We start from the raw sequence: 26,786 nt of genomic DNA, 5'->3' as shown, positions 1-26,786 counted from the left end.
AGTATTCCCCTTTTCAAATCGGGGATGTGTGTTCGCATTGAGAGCTATACATCAATCGGAGTTGCAACAAGGCTTTTCTCTCTGTAATACGGAATTTTACCTGTTGATATAAATCAAGTATGCCTTGTATGGATGGTTGGTGTCAGTTAAACAAAGGGTTCACCGGGTAGTATTTTTTTTCTGACAGACTTCTACACGCTCTTGTGTACTAAGGGTAAGACACTACATGAGTCGACATCTGAAGGATGACAGCCTCATAGGTCTTTTAGATTGTATTTTTACGCCTTGTTCCAGAATTTTTCATTTTTCATTTATCCAATGGCGGTCAGGTTTGGAGGAAACCGAGTCATTTCCTTTTAGACAAAGCAGAAAAAGGAGACAAGTATAAAATATATATTTTAAATTTATTATAGAAAATAAAATATTCAATTTCCACGTTTCATGGAAACAGATATAACAAATCGTCCAACTTCAAAAGTTTCTCGACAAAGTATATTATATACACACGATGTACACAAAAACAGACTTGTATATAGCCATAAACAATATCTTGCATGATCGGCTAAAAATATAAAATCCTAAAATCTTTTCCATTTGCATTGCATAATTCCAAGTAATAGGTCAAAATGGCCAGCCATTTTGATGTAACATTTTGTTGTGTTTTCATCGCAATTATAAACGGCCGTTTCGTACACAGCCAAAGGCATTAGGGTGCTATCCTCTCTGCATATTCGTCAACTCTTAGCTTCCATTTCCGCGTTCTCCCCATTTACTTGCTCATCCTTTGTGGATGCCACCGGAGATAAGACATCATTGTACTCATTTAAAGCTTTCTTAAAGTTTAAGTTTACGTCATGTTGCATAACCACCGCCTCCCTCTTTATGGTTATTTTGTCTTGCAGCAAAACTTTAACCGACAAATCCTCCGGTTCATCTTGAACCGGAAATGTGACAACTTCCGCTGTGCCGTTGTAACTGACGGAGTCTATCGAAGATCTTTCAGAAGACAAACTCGGAGGGGAAGGGGACGCGGAGAAAGCTGGTTTCTCTCCAAACGGAGAAGAGTCGCACTTAAACGATCTTTCATCGTTAAGCTCAGGCTCTTCGTTGAACGGCCGTTCCAAGTACATACGCTTGTGGTTGTACGTGGTCTCATCGGTGAGCGTGTGGTCTTTAGCGGAAACCTCACTCATTCTGCCGGGGTAAGGGTATTGGGTGGTGGGAGGTCGAACCTGGGGTCGTGCTCCTCTTTGGCCTTTCTTAATATCTTTGGGTTGTTGAAGAAATCTGAAATCATAGGAAAACATTTGATATAAAACTTACATCAAAGATACTCAAACACAGGGTATTATACGATGAACTTTGTCTCACATACCCGACTAAAAGCACTTGTAAAATACGATTCATTTGTACTGTATTTATTTATCTATTTATTCTTGATTGGCATTTCACGCCGCACTCAAGAATGTTTCACTGATACTATGGTGGCCAGCACTATAGTGGGAGGAAACCGGACAGAATCTGGAAAGATGCACTAAATATTGTCCAGTTACTTCTCACTTGGCATACTAGTAAAGTGAACCACCTTGGTCTGAGTACCTGAATTACCCAAAGACCGTGAGCTTCGGACATGTTAAATACGAACAGCTCTGGCAAATTATTGTTCAGATGTCACTTCGTAAACTCTGGCCTGTGTCCGTGAGGACAGTCCCCCCTTTTTCCAGCAGAGTTGCCTCGCAATTAATCTTTCAGCAAATGTCTGATCTGCCATTTTATATATCACACATACGCATATTTGTCGTGTAATGACACTCTGTTGTAATGAGTATGCAACCTGTCAACCAAGCTTTAAAACAACCAACCGCGAATACAGCATAGGTCTTTGCGCAGCACGGAATCAAAGATGATAGATAGAATCAATTGCTGAGCGTACAGGTACTTTCCCACAGAGTCGCGTTATGCGGGTACTCTCCACTCTATTCCAAAACAGAATCTTAAACCTCCAGGAAACATTTTGAAATCGTACGTGGGAAGATCTGCCAGCAACCTGAGGATGGTCATGGGTTTCCCCCGGGCCCTGCGCGGTTTCCTCCCATCATAAAGCTTGCCGCCGTCTTGGGTACGGCGTAAAACATCAACCAAATAAATAAATAAACATTTTGAAATCGTAGGTTTGATAAGCCATGCAAATGATGAAAATCTCATAAACTCACTGATATGTAAGTCTTTTCCCTGGAACCTTTTTAATTATGTTCATCTTGTAGTAATAGCGTAACGCCCGGGACAGTTTTTCGTACGTCATGTTGGTCCGGTTTTTCTGAATACCCCAGAGTTCCGCCAGAGCAGTCGGGTTGATGATTCTAAAGGTCAACTTTTCGGCATCCTCCCATCTGATGTAGTCCGTGTAACGCTCATGTACCAACAGATAGTTGATGAACTCCCATAGCAGCCGGCAGTCTGAAAAGTGAAATAAAAAACAGGTCAAGATTGGAAGGAAATACTTCATATAAAAAGTCAACACTTGCAACGAAGAGCTTCCACATAGATGAAGCTGAATTGATTAGTTTGCTATAGGATGTATTCAACAGTAGAGTCTTTTTACCAGAAGAGCTAAACAAAAAATGACGACGTTGGACATCGGACAAACCTCAAAGTATCCGCTTTTGTGAGCATCTGAATCGTTTATAATAAAGGCTGAAGCAGCGTTATACCAAAGACGACAGTAAACTAAACGCCTGCATTTTTTTTTACAATTGCTCAAGCAAGGAGAGAAAAAAGAACAACTCTGCTTTTGATAGGACACAAGGGTGAAAACAAGTGGAATTCAGACGCAAGGCACCCCTGGGAGCATTCTTTTTGATAATAGTCAAGAAAAAACAGAATAACACACAAAATCAGGTAAAGGTAAAAATAATAAGAAATACACACACCATCACACTTGTTGTCGCCGCTGGGATCTACTTTACGTTATTTTGTGTTATATTCCCTCTGTATGTTATATGTATCTGTATATGGACGAGGGGAATGTGATGTAGGTTTAAACTACCCACCTTGTTTACACAACTAGCATATAACTATAACATGACTAAAATTTTCATTATATTATTTACGAGCTTCATGGTTTGAAACACTGAATTATGCCTTTGGACATTGCATCAGTTGAACTGATGATTTGTTACTTTCCAACCTTATTTGGTTCAAATTAAAATCACATGTGAGAGATACAAAAGCTTATTATAATAATCACATCGGTTATGGAGAATTTGTGGTTAATTAACGGTCCTGAATCTGACTTCTCTATTTTGTCCAAGTATTAACTTAGCTTATTTATTCATTTTGAATTGTGTTTAAATCCGTACTCAAGTGCAAGACACTTTTAGACTGGTTTGAAACCAAGATGAACATAAACATATGGCTCTTTCCTTAAACCATAGCAGTGAGAGTTAAATTTCATTTTATACAAAATAATCTCAAATACTTTAAAAGGAACCGTCTAGCCAAGCAGTCTAGACAGTCTAGATTCAGGCTCAGATCACAGTTCAGACTGTCACAATTCTTACTCACTCAGTCCTGACTGTTTCAGTTCAGACTGATTCAGTCCAAATCAGCTCAGTTCAGACTGAATAAGTTCACTAAAAAAAGACGAGCGACTAAGGGTCCAACCAAAATTTGACGTAATCGGAACATGTGAAAACAAGGAAGGTAGATAAAAGAGATAAAACAAAAATCGTGTTGTTAGATAGTTTGTAAGTTAATGTGTTCAAACAAATGAGTTAAAATCGTTTCACTGCAAGATAAAATTTTTAGATTCCGCGTGGGTTTACTACTCAGAGAAATTTTTATGAATGAGTGTGAGTTTATTAAAAAGTCGTACGTTCTGGCATAATAACTAGCAACATAACTGTCATAAATATTTTTTATGTTTTCTATAGATCTTGTTAATGTTACCTCCTGTTCTTGCGTTTGTATGTCTATAATTGAAATTCGAACTGAAGCCTAATGTTCCTAGGTCCCCACAAAATAAGTCACAGCCAGTCCCTCTCGTTTTGGAATCTGGAAACACCGAAACAAACAAATAACACAAATATGTTTTACCCGGAGGAATTTTCTGAAAACTTCTATTAGTTCATAGGTAACATGTTATTACGTTTATTACTTATCTCTCTTGCCCATTTTGACTTGTGTTTTCATTGCCAATACTTACTTCATGAGAACTCAACAGAAATGCCTGACAAAACTATTCACGTTTTACAGTACAATAAAGTTTTGTAATGTTACAAATTCTTGTGAGTTCTATCAAAATGTGATTTTCCCGAAAACGTTTTACACAATCCGATGCTTGTATACATGTATATATATATATATGTATATACATTTGTGCACTCTTTTTTGGCTTAGAGCGGCTGAACTGGAGAGCCTTCTTGTGTGCATGCTATATTCCTTTCACGAACTGCAGCAGTTTTGTGTACTGTTTACTGACTTTTCACATGACGCATTCTTTGTTCAAATACCGAGTAATCGTGCCTGTACAACTAGTTTCTTCTAGACGATGACAAAAAGCCTGGTTTGTCCAAAGGAAAACTCTAAAACGTACCGGTATTTTTTTCTGGCCACACTTGGTTAACATCAGCCACATTTCTTTGGTATCCGGAGTTCGGTGTCGTCCGGGCTTGATCTGTTTCCATTCCACTGTCAGCAAACATCGACGCCTTTCGCGTCTCCAGGTAAATATCTGATCCGCCCTCTGAAATACACAAAGGCGCACATAATTAATAAACTGTCCAGCTTATTACAAACGGAAGGATGTATCATATGTAACATTGTCTGAATACCCCTTGTTTGGTCTTGATAAGACAAGTCCAGGGAGAGGCTCAAACGTCAGAACCAATGACGTCAACAGGTGTGTCCACACAGGTATCTCATTCTTTGTTGTCGATGTACACTTAGATCATTCGACCGTCCAGAAAGATGTATTTAGTTATTGATTTGTGTTTTACGCTGTACTCAAGAATGAAAAAGATTTAAGAACGGTATGTCAACATTACTGACTCTGTGTGATATAAAGCTGAACGTATACCAGATCACCGAGGATATTGTCGTCAGCTTGATATTTGTCGTCTTCATGATACTTGTCGTCTGGTTGATATCTGTTGTCAGATTGATAATAGAGACCTTTAGTCAGAAGACACAAGTTCAACTTGTAACTTCAAACTAGAATAGGTAAACTAATTGTAGTTTGAAGTTACATGTTACAATTTGTAGAATCTAACTAAAGGTCTCTGTTTACCGACTGCATGATATTTGTCCGATGCTTGATATTTACTGACTGTTTAATATTCGTCGTCTTCATGCTTGATATTTGTTCTCTGCTTAATATTTGTAAGGTGCTTGATATTAGTTGTCTGCCTGATATTAGGACATAATCGGTACATAGCGCCCTTATAGAACAGATCCATACAATGGTAAGTGCTGAGCAGCATAGAGACTATCTGTGATCACTAAATGCGGAGACTCCAACAGGATTATAACTTGCAGTTTTTCACAACAAAGAAAATTTAACTTCAGCCCTCTGCTCTACAAAAGAAATGAGTGCAAGAAATATTTTTTTTATTTTATTTTCAGAATTTATAAAATGTGTACCAGCAGGCGATATTGTTGTAAATCGGAAATGGAAATGCCTTATTCGTGACTTGTTTGCCAACTGACGGTGAAGACAACAGGGATATCGCGAGGTCTAACGAGATAACGTGACAATGTAAAATCTACATGTAGGCCTACTAAAAAGAAAAGTGCGCAATCGCGAGTTTTGGCACGTGAGCCCGGTTCTACCTCAAGAGCTGACACAAAGAAGCCGAGAATCTGAATAAACAAGGTTACTTTTCATCTAATTGTGTCTTCAGGAAATAATTTCACCAAGGACTTTTTATTCAAATGCCTTGCCTGACAGCTGCATTGTCGGTAGAGCTTGTACCAGGAAGTGGGCAAACAACCTACCAGATTTAAAGAGTTGTACCACGGGGCGTAACGGCGCTAACTTTTACATCATTCTTCTTCTGCATACAAACAACTTTTTGAGACTTACAAATCAGCCCACGTTTATTGGACAGTAGCTTATCCTATGAGCAATGTGATTGGTGGCTCATAACAATATTCACTTCCGCATTGCTTCCTGCTTTATGTCCAAAAGCTTGATGAATTTTTTGTATCTGAACAAAGAATGAGTTATAGGATAATATACAGGTCACTGCTTTAGGACGTTGTCTAGAAGACACAAAGAATCAGCAAGAATATGCATAAAACTTCACGTCTGATTAACGGTGAACAAAACTTGTTGATTTCTAGGATTTTTTCCGTCCTCAGTTCAGTCATCTGAACCATTAGGAGAAATTTCACGGGAGATTACAAAACAATGTAGTTGGTAGTGTAGCCTTATGGTAAATATAAATAAAGTTGACCTTCAGGGCATAGTACGAAATCAACAACTTATGGATGAAAAGTTGTTTTTAACTGATGATGGCAGCAGTTGCAGCCGAAAGCTCATAATATACCACGATGTTCCTTTCCTAAGATAAAGAATTTATCCGGTTTGAATGACCACACCCAGGCAAAGAGTAACTTAAAACCATGACTTGAAAAAATGTTATCCTATTTCACTGACACAGAAGCTACGCGCATTTTGAGACAGCTACGTAAAACGAACCCCCTGAACACTAATGATTATGTGAATCAAAAAACAACAAATCTCTAAACATACTATATAAGTTTCCAACGTAATCTATACATAATGTGTGATGACTCTGTGGCGTATGTGCAGCAGTATAGACAATTTTTACCCTTATTTATCCCCCATAGTACCAATGCTATTATCACAGTTTTGTCTGTAAGTATAAAACGTTCGCAACAGAACGGTTCTCCGTTTAAAACTCAATGTTTAAAGTTCATACTCGAAATCTATTAGCGCACGGAGAATGCGAAAGCTTTAATACATTATCATCATTACTGCTTACGCCTACGCTTCGGCCATTCATTTCAGGCACAGTTACTGCAATATTACAAGAATCTTGTCACAACATAACAGTTATACCAAAAAGGAATTTAAATAGCTGAATTTTATGAAGAATTTAACTTATACAATAAAATAAGTAAGCGTAAACATTTGTGATTTGTTTAGTAGGTAAAATTTTGAAAGTTATCCCAAATGAATTTTTTTTTCAATTTTTCAAATTTCATTATTGTTTTCCTTTCTCTGTGAATTCAAAGTTCACAGAGGACTACTGCCTAAGGCAGATTACAACCCATTGACATATTGTCATAAGCAGTCACTTTCTTGAGATTTTTAAGCTCAAGTAGTATCACAGGCATGTGCACTTAATGTTATAACCTTGGTGGAATCCAGAGGTCGCCATCGGGTCATCTGTCTTTCCACATTATTGGCTGGCGGCTGTAACCTGATACCTCGTGTCGCTCCTTAAACCGTATTAAAGTCTACATGTATTACACCACGCGTCACATATTCCGCACTTCCTGGTGTATTCCAGAGAAAACACGCGAAATAATCGGCGAGATTAAAGGCTGAGGCATTCAGTTTCTTCGCAGTTCGTTTGGCTTTGACATCTCCCATGTTGAAGTCAATGACCCGGTACTGCATATAGACACTTAAATTGTTGCTTCCCTTATCTTACAGTACGCCACGTGACTGTTAAAACTACCCAATAAGCGAAGTGTAAAATGAGGATGATCTTCCGTACTGCTATAGACTTATTGTAATAATGAAAAGTTTCTTTTTCAGGGAAAACATTTATGGGGCTAAAAAAATCCACAAGTCACAAGGTTAAAAACAAAAACACGAGAAAGAAAATGTAAAAAGGTTACCCTTAATTTTTCCAAGAACATCGTCAATGAAAATAATCAAATAACCCTGACCGCCATCATACAAATGACCAATTCTTGAATGGTCAGCAAAACAACAATCAAATAATTAAATAAATTGCTTCTCTACTTCACTTCTCAGTATACTGATAAATAGCATATCCAATGGATAAGAGGCCACTAAGAATAATTAGACACGCAAAGGTTCTAATTTCTACCTTAGCGATATACACAGCAAACCTATCACCGCATGGCACTGTACAGTAATATTGCAAGAAGGTTAATAACAGCTCTGTATATACAATTAGCACACACTACTGTACATCTGCTGCAGCTTTTGAACCATTCTGCCGAACTGTGCAACACCGTGAGATCACGGATTAGCTGTGATATAAGGCTTACGTTACGAAGTATTTCGCTGCTAGGTGGCTACTTATTGAATCATTGGGCACACTTACCTATACCAGCGGGTGGTGATGCATTCTCAGATCGGTGGTCGGATTGTCCACTGTCGGAACCAGCACTGGGTGCCGGACTCAGGACAGTGTCGGGAGGGCTGGACACAGGCAGTCTGTATGCTGGGGGACAAGAACGGCAATATATTTGGTCTACATGAGTGCTCGATAAGTGGTCAGTTTGAATGATCAGTGATTTCTTTTCCCGCTCATAAAACTAACCGCCTTCGTATATAAGTGAATTATGTCCAGTATAAAGAAAACGCAAAACATTTACAAAAAAACTGTTGTGGATGGTAACAACTTTACAAATTAAGAGTAATTTAATTTAATCTTGTTGTGGAAGTTCATAGCTTAGTAACAACAGTGGTCAAATTTAGATTCCACCCCTAACCCACAGAACAGGTGTAGAATGAAGGACGAGTTTACCTGCCACAGAAAGGGGATATTTCGGGTTACTTTCTCTTGAGTGTAACGCCTTCTTCAGGTCAGGTAAGATCGGTATATAGTTGGAACGTGGTTGAGGGATCCTTGGTCGCGAGGACGTGTTGCCAGGGACGACCAGAAAGGTATTGTCTGGTCGAGGAGTCGCTAAAAAAAAACAAAGAGATTGGTTGAGATGGAATATGATCGAAGTAAAGTGGAACAGTATAGATACATTTACCTGCGATAATGTTTAATTGAAAAAATCAACTTTTGTCAACCCACTGTGATGTTTTTGTGACACGTATGAGCTCTCCAGCAGCTTAACGTATCTATACGTATATTCGGCCAGATAATGGGGATTATCTATCACACAGTATTCATGCAGTGAAGACCCTAAACAAATTTGAGAATAGAAAGTTTGAGCTCTGGACCAGCAGGCTGGTCGAATTTGGTCACTAGTACGTGTTCATCTTTTATACTCTGTGGAGTTCAGGTCATAATTTCCCTTCCTGTACTCAGAGAAAGGAAATGACTTCATCATCCACTTTGTATACAGCCTAAGTACATGAGTGTTTAACAATCGTTTTACAGGACAAATACGTTCCCGTTGCGAAGACGTCATCGACATTTCCTTCCCAAGTACAGTAAAAAATATGCTGAATAACACGTGTCACTCTGTTATGTATCATATCCGCAAAAATCTAAAATTGGAGCCGAAGTTTCGTATCTATCTCTCTTTGGTCCGAATGCGGCTTTTGGACAGAAGATTTGCTACTTATCTGCAAAAAGGTTGTGGTTTATACCTGGTATTTAAAAAAATTCGATCCAAGTCGATAACTGTAAGACTCATTTCCAAAACAACTTAAAACATGTGGGACAGAAACAGTCACAATTTATTATCTATTATTTACTTATATTTATCATACAGTATCTAATAAATTTACATCAGCTTGCTTCAGTATCTATACACACAGCGGCACGACACCTTTTGTACTAGTTTGTACGCTCTATCATATACTTTAATGAGTCAAACATACAATATGCTCCGTGCAATCTGAACACATAGGTTGTACACAATGGAGCTTTTCTAACGAGTCAATTTCACTTACCAGGTACGCTGCACGGCGAGTATCCTGTGTTACCGGAAGTGATGGCCGGATATGTGGGAAGTGGCTGATACAACATCGGACCTACGAGTAGACGGACCCAGTCAAGATTACAATTCATCGACTATACTAATTCCAGAACCAATCAAAAAAGCCTTCACATCCATGGAAACCCTTTAAACTAAGAGCTTATCATCAACAAGAAATGACATCATGAGGTGATTGTAGCAGCGGTTAAGTTCAACATAGGAGAGTTCAGACAATTTGGCTGCTGCAGCTAAGAAAAGGTCTACATGGAGTCAAAATTTGTAATCCGGGTTTGTAATGAGAAGGTAAATTAAACTCGGAAACCGGTCAGTTAATACGGATTTCCGCATGGAGTCATTGCAGAAACGATCTACTTTTAGTTATAAAGGATGTTGACAAATATACCTCCATGTATACAAATAACCCAGAGACGTCACGCACCTCTGCACGGGTAGGTCGTTCAGAACTCCGCGTTTAATCAATGCATTGGGTTTGTTTTCATAAACTGATAGCCAGAATTCCATGTTCGTCGCCCATGTTACCGCGAAAATTGACAAATGAACGTGTTTAATGATACCAATTACGTTTTGCAGTGTGGGTGTTAATGTGTCAGGCCTGCGTGAGCACGATGTACAGCAATGCCTCTGGCACAGGGGTTCAGTTACAGGAGTAAGACAAAGATTCTGTTTTTAGGCATAAATCATGAAATTTTTTTTTTAGCAGTAACCGTATATTTTACACTGTATTGGCCTACGGAGTTTTCATTGTGTATATATATATATATATATACACGCACATATATATACATATACACGAAAGGCGTTGGCGTGGGGTATCGATTGCTGTAGACACACCCACAGAGCTACAACAAATACGAATGAATGGCTTAGCGTCGACAATACTTTAGCCATGTATGTCACGAGAAAATATGATCAATTTTGATGAAACTCTATACAAATATATTAAAAGGCAATAAACTGGAAATAAACCATTAATAAAGTATGGAACATACTGATAATGCATGACAACTTTATCTACACCATTATGTTCAGTTCTGAATAAAATTCTTGCGAATTGTGCTCATGTGATGTGTGTGGGTGAATGAGCAAGTAAATTTCTCATTCAAAAGTGTACCTCTTTTAGGGCCATTAAAAAGTCGTTGTGACGTCACTGACGACGTACGTACACCAATATCAGTGTAGTTCATACAGTCCAAAAATGCAATCAAACCATTAGACTGCATTTAGTTCAGTAAAATTATTTTCTGATACAGTTTTCATGGATCCTTCTACTAATTCTTACTTCTTTTTTACAGTTTCTTTCCCTTTAAACACTAATTCATTCAGTTTGAATAGTGGGTGTATTCCAGCGAAAATTGGAATAAATTATATAATGTTTTAAAACTTTTTAACACTACCTTTTTGTGATCAATTTACGAAATTTGAACCATAATTATTGTTTTTGCCTCTAATGTTAACTTTTGTGAACAAATACTTCATTTATTTATTTATTTATTTGATTGGTGTTTTACGCCGTACTCAAGAATATTTCACTTATACGACGGCGACCAGCATTATGGTGGGTGGAAACCGGGCACAGCCCGGGGGAAACCCACGACCATCCGCAGGTTTACTTCATTTAAATCACATATGATCACTCTTCTTTGAGTCACGGCTGGCTTTGTGGCTGTGTCCATGCCTCAGAGCATTTTTCAGTACAATTCTCATTTTATATGAAGGTCACGATTTATACCATGTCATCGTGCAACGAGTTTAGCAAGAAAATCGCTGTGCGGAACTGTTCCGTGCCATCGTGTTGTTGACACATGTTTTTTTGTCACCATGTATTGAGGTCTGAGGAGACACTAACAACGTTGCTGCGCGAAGAAGCCCTGTTCACATACCTGCGTAAACGTAGCGGGTAACAAATAAAAGGCTGTCCGAAATCCGAAATCCGAAAACGAGGGAGTGAACGAACGATCATGTAACTAACTCATTTCTATTCCGGGTAACAGGATATCGCTTTCAACAAAGAAATTACGACGATATACCTGTGGGGCTAGGTTACAGCGATAACTACAGTTTACGCTTTGTGTATGTATAGACAGTCAAATATCTTTGACAAATTCTACTTTATGGATTTGTTATTAGCTTAGAATGAACTCCAGTAATGTAGGCGTGTAACAAACAACATTGCATGCCTTTGCTGTTACATAGGCTAACAGGTGCTCTTGTCCAGAAATTCTAGAAACGCATTTGAAGGGATGTTTGCAGGGGTGTATAATACATACGGAAACGAAGAGTGTAGGTCAAACATACAAGATGGAACAAAACATATCTCCTGACTTCTTTTTTCCTCAAAACCTAACAATCCTGTGTTATTGTAACGAGAGGAAAGCGTATCAGTGGGTTTAGACTAACAACTAAAGGCGATCTAGAATCACACAAGGACGTATGTAACTGTGGGAATCCGTTATCGGGCTATATATATATACTTTAAACAGTAAACATCGAAGGTCAAAGTTTGTTCCTCTCTTCTCTGAAATCGTTAAAAAAGCTGATTTACAATTTATGGAAACATGCAGGAGTCTTCTTGTTGTCACGAATAGTACAGAATAATACAAAATAATGTCTGCGTTTCCATTCGCTTATCAAAATTTATACGTGAATATGATTAATGTAACTTGTATATAATGTACACACCAGAGTTCCTGTTGATCAGCTTTTGCAGAACGTTGTACAGGATGTCTCCAACATCAGGAACACGCTCCATAAAATCACTTCTTACCAACAGGCATAGGGCTTTACCTATAAATATACAACATAATATACAATCTTTTAAAAACTGTTTCCATGTTTATACACAGAACTAAAATAATGAAATCATTTCTTACCAATAAGCACAGGACTTTCAAATTCGTTTCAAATTTCAGCCATGGATGTCTAGCTGACTAATATGCCAAGTGGTATAGAAATAGTAAATAAGAATAAAAAATAGTTAATATGTAGAAATGTTGTTCTTTTTCTTTGACAAGAAGTTTTGCTATCTATAGCTTAATGCAGGGGTTTCGAATACAAGCTCTGCCCGGTTCCAACTGTCAATAAAAACGATCAACCTCAGAAAACTTTTAACATACGGCGGTCAGATTTATTGGTGGAGGAAACCGTAGCGCCCGGAGGAAACCGCAGTGCCTGGGAGAAACCATTGACTTTCGTCAGGAGCCTAGCAAATCTCTTGACTTAAGCAGTAGCCCAAACAATGAGACCGTGAAAGTGAAATGCTGAATACGGCGTGAAACGGTGAAATAACTAATAAACGTACAGACATAAAGGCGGATCTCATAGAACAAAATATGCATAATTAATGACGATTACTTCATTTTAGACAGTAGTTTCCCATTGCATTCATGTTGAATTTGTCTTTGGGAACCAGTTATAATGATTACCCCTTCTAAAACCATTTTACCAGACACCAGTACACATGCCATGGTGCATGCCATGGTGCCCGGATGTTTGGTCAGAGACATTAGATGCTTACTATTCATGTTGAATTTGTCTTTGGGAACCAGTGAAACTGATTACCCCTTATAAAACCATTTTACTAGACACCAGTCTCCATGCCATGTTACAATATAATTAAAGACGTACAGCACAGAGAGTAAAACCAGGGCAGTGAAAACAGTGATGGCTGGCAAATGGCAGATGCTTACCATTCATGTTGAATTTGTCATTGGGAATCTGTGATATGGAATACTCCTCAACACACCATTTTAACCAGACTCCAACCTCTTCTTTGGACCACATTTGTGGATGTTTAGCTGAAGGTAGAGAAAATGCGATTGATTTTCTGCTATAATAAATGACCAAAACAAAAGTGAACAGAAAAACCTGTATGCAGGTAACAATTACCTTATACATACTTTTGAAAATGTTTCTCTCTAAGCGAGTATTAACACTGTACTTTTTCTGTTAGAAACACGATAATTGGTAAGGGTTTATTGTGAGGATAATTTGTTTATTTATACCGCATTAAATTAACGTGTCATGAGAAAATAAATCACCACGCGGCACGACAAAATGGGAATGTTATGCAGTAGGAAAAACGATTAACACTCGCGAAAATCTGCCAGTGATGATCTCTTACAATTCTATCAAATGGTAAGGGATTAACTCTAGTGCTGTGTTCCATTAGTTGTATTTGCTGTGAAGGGTACTACTCGAGACCATGACAAAAGAATGCTGCAAAAAGATTACAAACTCCCAACTATATACGTCTATCAAAGTCTTATAGTCTACATACCGTTTTATAATTCACCTTTCAACGGCAGCATCCTAGTTTTTTTCTACATATAAATTTGCAAATACGAAGTATAGGCTATAATGATTTTGCTGTTGTCAGTATAGATAAGCTATTGTAGCTTGTTAGAAATAAGGTACATCTAATTCATTTATAAACCTAAGCAAGTGTGCAATCATTTCCCTCAAAATACAATAAACATATTATTATTATAGGCGTATGTGTTGTTATTTCCCTGCAACAAAAGACCGTGATGGTAGACTGACGCCAGAAGTAAGATATGGAACTATATCAGTTCTAAATGAAAAATATATGAACCAAAAAAAACCCTAAAAAACAAGAGAATTGTATACACGAAACTGAGGGTCTTATCAGATTAATCTTACCTAAACTAGAGGGCATGACGGGTAGAGGGGTAATGGCTGGGCTCATATTTCCAGGCTGATAGGGAAAGGTTTGCCACGGGTACATCATAGCGATTTGAGGAGCCGTGGAGCCTTTTTTAGCTGGAATGACAAAAACGCAAAATCCTTACATAACTGACAAAAGGATAACATAATGTACAAACATCCAGAGATTTGTCTACATCACACAACCATAACCTATCGTAGCAGAGAACACATGGACGTATCCAAAGTGCAATGTAATGTCCACATACATATACTCCTGATTCAATATTTATTTATTTGACTGGTGTCTAACACCGTACTCAAAACTTTTCCACTTCTATAAGACGCCGGTCAGTTTTATGGATGGTGGAAACCAGAATAAATCAAACGCCTTTGGCATGTAACTGAAGAACTTCCCAACGTTAACCAACCAAGCGAATGAAAGGTGTAAATCTGTCTTAGGTCGGGATCGGGGCGATTGGGAGACCAACATCTTAACTAAATGATTGGCCCTACATGGTGAGGCCAACAATGATTGGCCTTTTCAGGCGCAGCATAGTGAGTCCAGGCAAAACAGCAACGACGGCGCGGTGTCTGGCGCAGGTTCACGCATGCAACTGGTACACAACTGACATTGACCTCAGGTGTGTTTATATACTGACTGTTAACGTCAACGCTTAGCTTAACTTAACTAAGACTGTCCCTCAGAATTTGGGTGTTAAAATAGTTAATAATATATAGAAAAATAGCAAACTGTCAATACTTTTAGACAGCTTTCACAGTAGCGAAATCTTCATATATGATTTAATAGTAGAAGGAGTGTTAACTGAGAAGGGATGTTCCTTTTTTCTTTATGTGGTTGGAAATTTTTTCTTTTAAGCCAATACGAACCCTACTTGTCATCTAGTAAACCGAATATTCTTCAAAATGGACTGAACATTATTCAGAAGCATTAGCTATCCGAGAAATAATGTATATTTGAGAAGTCTCGCAAAGAACATTTGCTTAAAAATAATAAGCGAATATGATATTGTGTACGCATGTCATATATCATATTCAAGATCAAAATTAATTCCCTTTTCAATTTTGAGAGAAAATAATATCCTCAAATCTTACCTCGATAAGGACAACCATATCGAGAAGAAGACTAGCCTAATTCTCGTTAGTATAGCTTTGGCCTGTACATGTAGGTTTTATCGTGTTAGGTCAAAACACATGGCGTTAAGTCCCAGATAAAATGGTGTTTGAGTTGACAAAGTTATATAGACTCACGGCTGTCATGTTACTTGCGGTTAACTTCCGTACAGCATATACCCTACCAACTCTCATTTCTGGCTTAGACCACTCCCCTCAAAGCTAAGTTAACGTATGACGTATAAATGTCATCAAGCCTGGAAATTTGCCATGAGCAATTCCATCTGTAAGACAGGTAAGTTGGGTCGACGGTACATGTATGTAGCTCGTCCACGGCTATAACAACGCCTCTCACCAATGCGGCTGCTATGAGTTCAAGCCCAGTTCATGGTGCCTTCCAACCTGCGGATGGTCGTGGATTTCCAATCATAATGTAGGCTGACGCCGTATAAGTGAAATATTCTTGAGTGCGGCGAAAAAACAAACAAACAAACAAACAAACAAAACAAAACAGTCAAATAAATAAATGAATACAAATAAAGGTCGAATGTGTGCATATTAGAAAAGGAAACTGGAACTGCTGTTATGCCTTTCAGTTTCAGTAACTCATGAATCAATGACCTAATTATTAAGGATCATTTTCAGAAAACAATTACATTAACTGGCTTCCAAAATATGCAACTTACTATGTCCAGGTTCGGTCACTAAATAGGCTATAAAATATCCTGATTGCCGCTTTCTTATTATAGTGGGTGCTATTATAGGAGTGGGTGCTTAGGGTTTAACGTCGCACTTAACAATTTTTCAGTCATATGACGACGAAGGCTTCTAGGAAGAGACAATGACCTTTATCGCATACAGGTAACATCAGCTGACCAGGATTTGATCTAGCCTCCAGAAATAAAGCAGGATTTAAGGATGGAGGAAATTTGGGGAATTTTGGACTGTAAAGCTAGGTATTACCTGCTGTACTTAACCTAATTTTTCTGGATACATACTTGAGAATGCAAAAAAAGGAACTTTCGGTGTGGTATTGTACCTATCTACAACCAGTAAAGGAGAGGAAATATCTGCTTATAGTGAAAATCCTAAGATGAAAATCCTAGGAACGAGGAATGAAAAAGTCCAATTGAACATCCGACCATCCATCGCTCCATACAAATTTTTTCCGCCCATAAATGGATGCATATTTGAATCAGAACTATTGCAATTTCATTAAGGGTAAGTGGACATTCTACATATTACCTCTGCGTGCGAACTAGCAATTCATACATGGAATAAAATGGAAATCAACAAATCCCCTCATTTATATGCGATATGTGTGAAGTCAATGTTAATATCATGGTAGTGCTAGTGAGGCAGCACTGAATATGCCATGATGCAGTTGTCGGCACATTCATGAAAAAGAAAATCGTTATCAAATAAATAATAATAATTATAATAAAAGACACGGAGAAAGAAATGAATGAACACACAAAAAATAACTCAGCGCAAATGAGCACACACAATGGTCCTGAATGTAAAATATTGTGTAGGAATAACTACACATAACAAAGCTACACATTTCATGTCATAAAGATATATAACGTGGAGAAAGGTCAGCGAGTGCATGAAGTCACACTAAAAACCTAAATAAACCTCTCACAGTATTTTTTAAACCTACCTTCATCTTCGATCATAGCTGAGAAAATGTGGAATATATCGACAAGTATATTGGTACAAGTATATATATCCTCAGGGTTCTTCTTTAGTCATATAGAGATGGTATAACAGTATACATGTATAGTCCGGGTATTACTACAGTCTGCTTCGACTCTGTTACTCTCTATTGTTAGTCAGTTACGCGGCTACAGTCCAGCTACAGTTTGAATGACAGTAGGGGGGACACCGGTTGTTATAAACGTCTGCGCGCATGGGCGAACATCCGCTTTATCTGCCGGTAATGTTCTATATCCAGGTCATCGGAAACAGGGATAAATAGCTCGTCTTTTCCCCAGTCTCGAAACCTGGACATGAATGACGATATGTGTGGTTAATAAATAAACAGATACAGCCATGTTGCATGTGATACCCTAAACGTCAATAACAATGGATTCTCACAAGAACTGGACATTTGTAAGAAATTCAGTATTACTGCAAACAATTAGAATTCTTCTTCTTTGAGTATTTTTTAAAAAGAATTAACAAACTTTATATATGGTCTATAGAAATTGACAAATTTTCCTGGCATGTCTTATAGCATTGCTACATGGTCATGTATATATCATTCACTTGGGCTTGTCATCAAATGTGCTCGTCGATTAAATCCTAAATCTAACCCAGCAGTGACATTTATATTAATTATAAGCACAACTATCAAAATGAAATCACATAAACCTGATCATTATGTCCTAGCTAACTCACAACAGGGGTCCATCCCTGGACGAAGCCCGGAACTGTAAGTAAATATCCGTGAAATTTTCCACCAATCAAAACCGTTCATACCCTGAGGGGAATTCCCTCCAGGTGGGCGAGACATTAATTGAAGCATGCCACCGTGGAAGTTGAAAGGCCCTTTTTCCGAAGGTATTCTTGGATAATGCATTGAACTAGCATGCACGCACTGTAAAACTTTTACAGGTATACCAGTTCTAGGTTTGTAGGACATCGACTGGGAAGTAAAAATCCGAGATATATCTATATATATACACACACACAGGCAGCCAGACTAGAGCTTTTACTCTTTAACGTTCAGTTCGGCTCATTTTGTCTGGAACCTATTTGGCTATTTGAAGATATATAAGTTCACAGAACTAAGGCTTGACCTTTCCCCAAATATGAACTTAGTTTTGGCTGGCATCATATCTATATAGTTAGCTTCTTTATTCTGAATTTTGTGTCTTCATGGTAATCACTTCTGATTTTTTTCATTCCATATATATGGGTTTCGTTGTTTACATCTAAGATAAAATTAAAACTCTCCAGACATTAAGATAGTACACCGGTAGGATATTTCGCAATGCTCTAATTTACTGAGTTTTACTGACAACATGTTTTGAAACCGGACGGAGTTATTTCTGTTATCATGTGCACGTCTACAAAGTAGATTGTTTATACGTCAAATGCTATCAGATAAATAGTACGTGTAATTAACGAACCATGAAGTACTTTATGTAATATGTAAACATCGAGAATTCAAGGACTTCAAACGAAAAAGTCCATGCAATGAGGTTGTCTTCATGACTTCACACCACGTGAAAATATAACTTTAGTTTCATGGTGTGGTTGTGGATCACTAAATAGTATGAAATGACTTTTAACTTTCGGCCTTACAACACATTTATATGTGACAGTGACATTGATTCTATGGTAGGCAATACTGCGCAACAAACAAAAATAAGTAATGATCATTTCGGGCTTTTCCGATAAGACTGACGGAAATTATCGAGTGCTTGCCATAACGTCCGCAGCTTAATAACAACACAATCATTCTACATCTGTTTCAGAGAAATCATTTATTAGATACAAAGAAAAGATAAATTATCTACGAATGAAACAAAACCGGGCTATGATTGGGCAAATCTCGGTATCATCAGATACCAATTAAATATAATTTTTTTGATACAAAGCCGTTTCAACAAGTATCAACGAAAGAACATAAAGAGCATGTGTATGTGTGATCTAATTATTGCATGTCAAATTTCATTCCAGAAAACTTCAAATACTTATCGCTGTTTCAGAACATATTATTTTGAAGACACACTACGTGGCATATCAAACAATTTAACATTATACAGCTTTTTCTCAATACGTGCATGAAATTGACAGAACTCCGACAAGTCCTGATATTTCTTATTTAAAACAAGAATGCAGACTTGGAAATAAATTTAAAAAATGTGAAATAGTTTCTATACAAGCGGAATTAAACTCTACTGACTATTTTACTGGACGTGTGGTTTCTTTCAATACCGTGAAATGTGTGGACATTGTCCCGTTCTTCACAATAGGCCTACCATTTCGGAGAAATGTGCAAATTGTATGACTATACATTTACAGCTGACATTTGGTTTAAAACCATATCCGGGAAGCGAGCGGCTGCGTTCTGTGTGTCGCTATAAGAATGACCTCTCCCCAAAGATGCACGTCTATTTTTGTGTTTTGAGGAAAGAGGTCTTCACACAGGTCCGCGGGACGTGATCTTCGTGGCTTGACATTCGTGTCTGGGGACGCGACATGCTACTCTGTTAGACCATGTTTCCCCATGATAACATCTCTTTTCCGGAATGTTCCGGCGTCTTCCGGGTAAAACAACTTGACTTTCCCCCCAAGGATGATGACAACCTAATATAGTTTGTGTTATATGCACAGTGATTGTCGAGGTGTCGTGCTTAGATGAACAAGGACTATGCAACAGCCCCGCAGTCTAGGGTATATTCATCACAGAAAATTATCTCGAAAGTCTGGGATTTTACGATAAATTTCCAGAGGAAAACGAAAGTAACACGTCGTCCAAATATTCCATGTTCCTATCATGCGAGCACGTTGACGTCTTGTCCTTTTCGTCAGTCTCATTAATTATCTGACCATTAACTGACTAATTTGTTAACCGATGAATTATAACGGTTTGGGTTAAACACAGCGACTACTAAATTTTTTTTGTGTGTGATTATTTCTGTGTGTGTATGATCGACCTGTCTTGTTAAAATAGAAGGAAATGGAAAACGAAAGAACGACAAAAAGCGGAATCGAGATCTGCATGTGTAATAAAAATGTCATGAGCGGTTGCGATGCTAAACTAACAGGGTGTAAACAAGCGTTTACAAAACCTTACTATTTAGATAAAACAAGGTAGATAATATCATTTCACTAAAAAAAAAAAAGAAAAATTACGATCACATATACAAGATTCATCAGAATAGTACAATCTGGTAATAGGTTTTAATGTCATAAATCTTACTGTTTTATCCAAGTAACAGTTGAGAACAATATTCTACAGATACACCTGTTTTACACCTGCTTGATATCCTCTTAATAAAACATACCCGTGGGATTAAAACCTAAAGGTAAGATATAGTGAAGGCAGTGATGGAGTAGATTAAGGATTTGAACATGAAAAATGTGTAATTAAATTAAAAAAGTGCAATGATTAAGGCTACTTTATAACACATACAGTTTCGCCTAAACTAGACTGTGCAAATGTGATAATCATGAAGACACAAAATTCTGAATAAAGAAGCTAAGTATATAGATTTGATACCAATCAAGAAGAAGTTAATATTTGGGGAAAAGTATCAGACTGACAGAATTGATAACAACGATTGCAATGATCCGGGATTAAAGATCTATTTGGAGAATGAATTTACATATTATTATTGCTGGCAGACCTTCCCACGTACGGTTGGAGAGGAACTCACAGCGGCCGCATTGGCGAGAGGCTGCTCGGTCATTGTGCCGTGCTAGGGTGCTAACTACCTCGGTCACGAAGGCCCCACGTCTTATTAAAGAACATTTCACCTATATGACGGCTGCCTGCATTATGGTGGGAAGAAACCATAACAAGCAAAGCTTGGGAGGAAAACATCGACCGTCACCTAAGTGAGTGACAGATCTTCCCACGTACGACAGGAGAGGAAGACAGCATGAGCTGGACTTGAACTCATGGCGACCACATTTGTGAAATGCTCCTATTATTGTGCTTCCCTAGCACGCATGTATCATGAATACAAGAGATTCAGTAAAATTAATCTGACATGTAACGAAGATCAGACATGAAGGGTCTGGTATATCATTAATGGGTTTTATACCTTTCCGCAAGATATGCGATTCCGGATTTGGCATCCAACTAATGAATCCGAAAAATCTTTGAAAAAACCTCATGTTCTAGGGAATCAGATCCGGGGTTAGACAATTTGTTCACGATTATGCACATAAAATTTGAATTTAAAATCAACATGCATGAGCACTCGTGGACCCAAGGGCCAGTTGAAAACCAGTTTGTCAGACGCGAGTGTCACTGACGCACGGATTCTACCAATAACACGACGACTGTTCCCGTGAACTGTGTGACTTCTGTGTGTCAGAATAGCAGCAAACATGTATAGAACTCACAACTGCAATGAAAACTAAGAAATATTGCCTGACTTAGCCACAGAAATGATGTGACATATGGCGTATGCCTTTACATGGGTGTAAAGTACTGAAGGGCTAAAATAAAAGCAAAGGGAACAAATATATACCAAGAGGAACTGAGCCTAGACAACTTCAGATCATAATGCCATCAGCCATTATATTACATATAAAAACGACACACATGTGCATCTAGACATATTTACCTCGTTAAGTCTGCAGCAAATCCATATAAAGATCCAAGTGTAATCCAAATAATGTAAAGCGCATTTGACACTATTAAACGAAAAAGGAAATATTCCAACGCATCGTACAACGTCCAATTATACGTATCAACGAGCTCGTTTAAGAGGATGTGTTCACCGGCGACGCTTTCCCCACGCGTCATGGACCCAGTTCAGTACAGCCTTATCTCGTACAACAGTTTGCTGTGTTACAAATTTGTGCTTACCTCGTCGATTATGCATCCTTGATTTTTAAAATTTCTTTATATTTTTTCAGCGACTATATAATCAAGTATCACTCACTGGTGCCGGGGTTTAGAGCCTTAGGCCATGCCTGTTTACGCTGCTTAAAAAGTAGAACACACACTAAAACCTGAATAAAAATACAAATATGCAAAAAAGAAACATCACAAGGCTAGAAATATACCTTATGAACGTGGTTTTAAACGGCACGACTAAAGATATCATTCGATAATTGACATACGAGTGCTAGCTTTGTGAAGCTTTTGTGTATATACATGTATATGTGTAAAGGTGTGCTCTGTTTATATGTACAAGCTACGCGGCTGACAAGATTTAATCCTCGCTCTGTGCATGGGGCGTTGTAAGTTATTTGCATACATTTATTTCCGAGAAGAGGGAAGGATTATGTCAACAAAGACTGAAGAGACAGTTTCGAACTCAAGATATAAACTGTCCTGGAATTTTGTCTGCTTGGATAACCTTTGGTTAAATGTATCCTATTTAGGCTGTGTAGCACTCATTGCAGGCACCTATTTATATGCAGTTAACCACTGTGACAAACATGTAATGGGACTGGCTACTGATGTATTGTATATCATACTAGACCTATATTGCGGGTACCTATAGCTGACAAGAATACTACACACCAGTCAGATCTCATATTACTTAGCGGATCTGAGTGGGAGCTACCACAAAGCGATAAGGTATAGAACAGGAAGTTCAAGAGGTGGAAATGATAGCCCATGAACTGTGCTCGAGCTATTGACATCGTACCTGGGAATGGCGCTTTATAATGTTATGCAGCACACCACTGGTGGCTAAGCCAGTCTGTTTTGTATTTTTATTATGATAACCCCATATACATCAATGGATTCATCATATTCACCTTAAAAACAAACTCTTTGACAAGTGTAGTACAGTGGCTTTTCATACAGGAGTGATGGAATTGGGCTGGGGTTCTCAGCAACTTGGCTGTTGAACACGGTAGCCATCACACAATGTAACACAGCGCGTGGATTGCTTGGTACTAAATGTGTTGTATCAGAGGAATTCGTCAACTTTTGACTACATAAATATTTAAACATAAAGTGGAACATGATTACGGAGTAGTTTACATCAGAGATTATTCTCATGAAGAATGTGGTTTGTTTCAGATTATAATGAGATGATTATAATAAGATGAGATAACTAATCAATAAAAGAAATTTAAAAAAAAAAAACAGCAACAACAAACAAACAAGAAAACATGCTCATGCATGTTAACCTAATGATATATGACAGGTTCATGACTCCACAGTCGTCATTTTACAGAAGTAGGTCTCTTGAGTTTCGCAAGGAGAATGAAGTATTGCAAACATTTTGAAATCTTCGTTGGATATATATAATTGAAATTTAAAATTATTATTTAAAAAGTTACAGCTAGAGAGTAAAACCAGAGAAGTGAGGACAGTGAGGATAAACCGGGTTTATCAAATTTATCAGAGTAACTGTCTTTTAACTTGTCATGTAAATGCTCAATGGAGGCAACTTAAACGCCCTTATAGATGTCTGTCAGTGTTGTTATCTAGACATGTACACGTTCGCATCTAGTCACCTCCCGTATAGAGGGTTATAATTGCAGAGAGGAGTCTCAGCGACCATGTATTCGTTCTCAATTTCCACTCAGTCAAGCTTTCTTCCATGTCATCATATCTGTGGAATATCCATTTATGAAAACACCACATATTTTCAGTATATTGTCCTCAGTATTAAAGACTTCCAAAAAAACTGACTCACATTATCTTGTCAAAACAAACACTTATTGATTGTATTCAGTCATAAATCTGGTGGGAACAGAATTCAAAAATGTAGTGAGCGAAAGTCAAACTTCCAGGTGACAGATATCAAACTTCTGGGGTAAAGAAGTCAAACTTCTGTAAGGCAAAAATTATGCTTTTAAGAAAGAAAAGGTAGAAGTTACGCTTGTTTGGAGCATAAATCAGACTGGTCAAAACAAACCAGCTTTTTGGAAATTATTTTTTCACGAAACATGTAAGTTATCAGAACCTTCCGGGAACATAAGTGAAACTTTGGGGAACATAAGTGAAACTTTGGGGAACATAGGTAAAACTTGTTTGAAACATGTCAAACCTCTACGGAACGCAAAAAAGTCAAGCTTCGACGGAATATGTTTGAAGGGATCAGAAGAGTCATGATGCTAAGTCTGTAACATACAGTGTCAGCACAGTATCACTTGGAGAACAATCCGTACCCCTAATCAGTTAATCAAGGGGGAACAACACCTCTTACATCCAGTCAGCTGACCGTAAAATATGAATTTTATGGACATTAAGACAGAAAATTAAGAAAATGTAAATGATTTCTTAAATGCATAGTACGTTCCTGCCCAACACGGTATTGCCTCGATATTGTACCGTCGGGCTATTTTTCATATACCGTTGCCCACGACAATCTTTATATTTCTAATGATTTTTTGCATAATTTACAGAGTGCCTGGTGTAAATTTCATGACTCTTGTCAGCCTGATAAATCTCAAAGGTCTTTATAAAATGGCTTATTTTGGATTCTTAGTATAGACTTTATGTATGTATTGGTATTTTTCCCACACTGGTATCCAAAACTATACCACGTATTAGACGGCAGTCAGCAATATGGTGAGAGAAAACTGGACAGAGCCCAGGAGAAACTCAACTATAGGTATACACCAGCCTCCTAAAGGTATAGGTATATAAAAGTAAGTATACTTTTGCAAAAATGCAGGTACATTTGAATAATTAACCAGATAAGTCGGAGTAGCACTGCTCATCTGACTGTCAAAATACGAATAACACTGTTGGTGTGAAAAGGACCTTGTGGGAGGAGTACTGGTCAACGTTGTTGTTGAATACAGCTGCACAAAATGTTCAGAATATATGGAGCATTCTTTGCTTGAACATTTGAGCCTAGTTTTTATCGTATTTATGGTACGCATTTTAGTACTTCATTATTACCGTACCATTGCCGCATACGTGCTATTATCATACATGTACGACATCTTTGTAAAACTGGGTTCTGGTTTAGCTGTTGCAAATTCTATTAGTACTTTCAACTTACATTATTTCTACACCGTGGGAAAAGCGCACATAAATCTAGTGCTATAATGAATAATGACCCCTACTCTGGGGTATCTGTACAACGCAATTATCACATTGGGCACTGTTCTATAAGATAGCAGGATACAATGCAGCAAAATATTGCAGCTGCTGGAGCACTGTTCTGGTGCTATATTTGTTTATTTACTAGTATTTGATTGGTGTTTTACGCCGTGCTCAAGAATATTTCACTTACAGGACGGCGGCCAGCATTACGTTGGGAGGAAAGCGGGCAGAGCCCGGGTTACACCTACGATCATACGATCTTCCCTCGTACGGTCGGAGATGAAGCCAGCATGAACTGGACTTGAACTCAGAGCGACCGCATTGGTGATAGATTCCTGCGTCATTGCGCCGTGTTGGCGTGCTAATGCCCTCGGCCACGGAGGCCCCTTTCGGTGCTATACAACAGTGTAACAAAAGACCGGTTGTGCACTATAAACTGCAATTAAAGCTGTACGTGTATACTGGTATTACTATGGCGTTTATGATATATATATATATATATATATATATATATATATATATATATATATATATATATATATATATATATATATATATATATATATATATATATATATACCTGCATGTACCTGCATATATATATATATATATATATATATATATATATATATATATATATATATATATATATATATATATATATATATATATATATATATAAAGAGTGTATACTTTACTTAATGAATTAGCAAATAACTTTGCAAATAATGCAGATCTATTTGTATAAAAGATGGCCTATTAAAATGATAACATATCTTTACCTTCCATGTTTATGTGTCTCCGGCCTCTAGATACTATCGCTGTTATAGGTTGGCTTTATTTCCCAGAAACTCACCGACCTTCAATCGCAGCTTTCTAATGTTCTCTGCATGGCGGGTTTAAGCACTATATGCTCGGATTAATGGAACTCTGTTATGTATACATACACCTGGGAACAGACCAGCTTACTTACTTATTACGCCTTACGAAATACTCCACCTTTTACGTGAACTGTCAAAAATAAAGATTCACTGAGTGTTCAATCTGGGTCAGTCACATGGAGGCTTCACCGACGTGTAATAGGCCCATATCCCGTACCAAACGATATCACAATGTGACCCACATAAACCTGTGAGTTTTATGTACTACCTAATGTACACTTACCTGCAATATTTCGTTGAATCATTGCAAGGAATCTCTGTTGATACATGTAACTGTGACATCTGGTCAGTATTTTGCTATACAGTCCCACGATATGGGACACGTTCGGAATGCACTTCACACACGCGCTAAATGCCTTGTTCCACTATGCTTCACAACTCGGTCTTCCATATATACACCGTAAGCTTTATATTTGCATAATTCCACATTCGAC

The 26,786-nt window shown here is 37.8% G+C and overlaps 1 protein-coding gene across 3 annotated transcripts; it reads right to left on the bottom strand.

Annotated features, from left to right (window-relative positions):
• Window positions 1–385: 385 nt before the first annotated feature.
• On the bottom strand, window positions 386–26,388 carry LOC135468155 (transcription factor ETV6-like). 3 transcript variants are annotated; one of them, XM_064746242.1, is made up of 11 exons: window positions 26,194–26,388; window positions 14,566–14,685; window positions 13,593–13,700; window positions 12,586–12,690; window positions 9,860–9,940; window positions 8,754–8,915; window positions 8,328–8,447; window positions 4,595–4,744; window positions 3,949–4,053; window positions 2,214–2,457; window positions 386–1,287 (listed from the first exon to the last, which is right to left on the bottom strand). In XM_064746242.1, exons 1-11 carry the CDS (start codon window positions 26,198–26,200, stop codon window positions 735–737), a joined length of 1,755 nt encoding a protein of 584 aa, XP_064602312.1. In that variant the 5' UTR covers window positions 26,201–26,388; the 3' UTR covers window positions 386–734. The 3 variants fall into 3 exon arrangements, with proteins under 3 accessions (XP_064602312.1, XP_064602311.1, XP_064602313.1); XM_064746241.1 differs by lacking the exon at window positions 26,194–26,388 and adding an exon at window positions 17,366–17,567; XM_064746243.1 differs by lacking the exons at window positions 13,593–13,700; window positions 14,566–14,685; window positions 26,194–26,388 and adding an exon at window positions 13,286–13,295 and having other exon boundaries at window positions 12,586–12,691.
• Window positions 26,389–26,786: the final 398 nt, after the last annotated feature.

The sequence above is a fragment of the Liolophura sinensis genome, chromosome 6 (assembly GCF_032854445.1).
Source record: "Liolophura sinensis isolate JHLJ2023 chromosome 6, CUHK_Ljap_v2, whole genome shotgun sequence".
NCBI lineage: Eukaryota > Metazoa > Mollusca > Polyplacophora > Chitonida > Chitonidae > Liolophura > Liolophura sinensis.
This window is presented reverse-complemented; position numbering and strand designations above follow the sequence as displayed.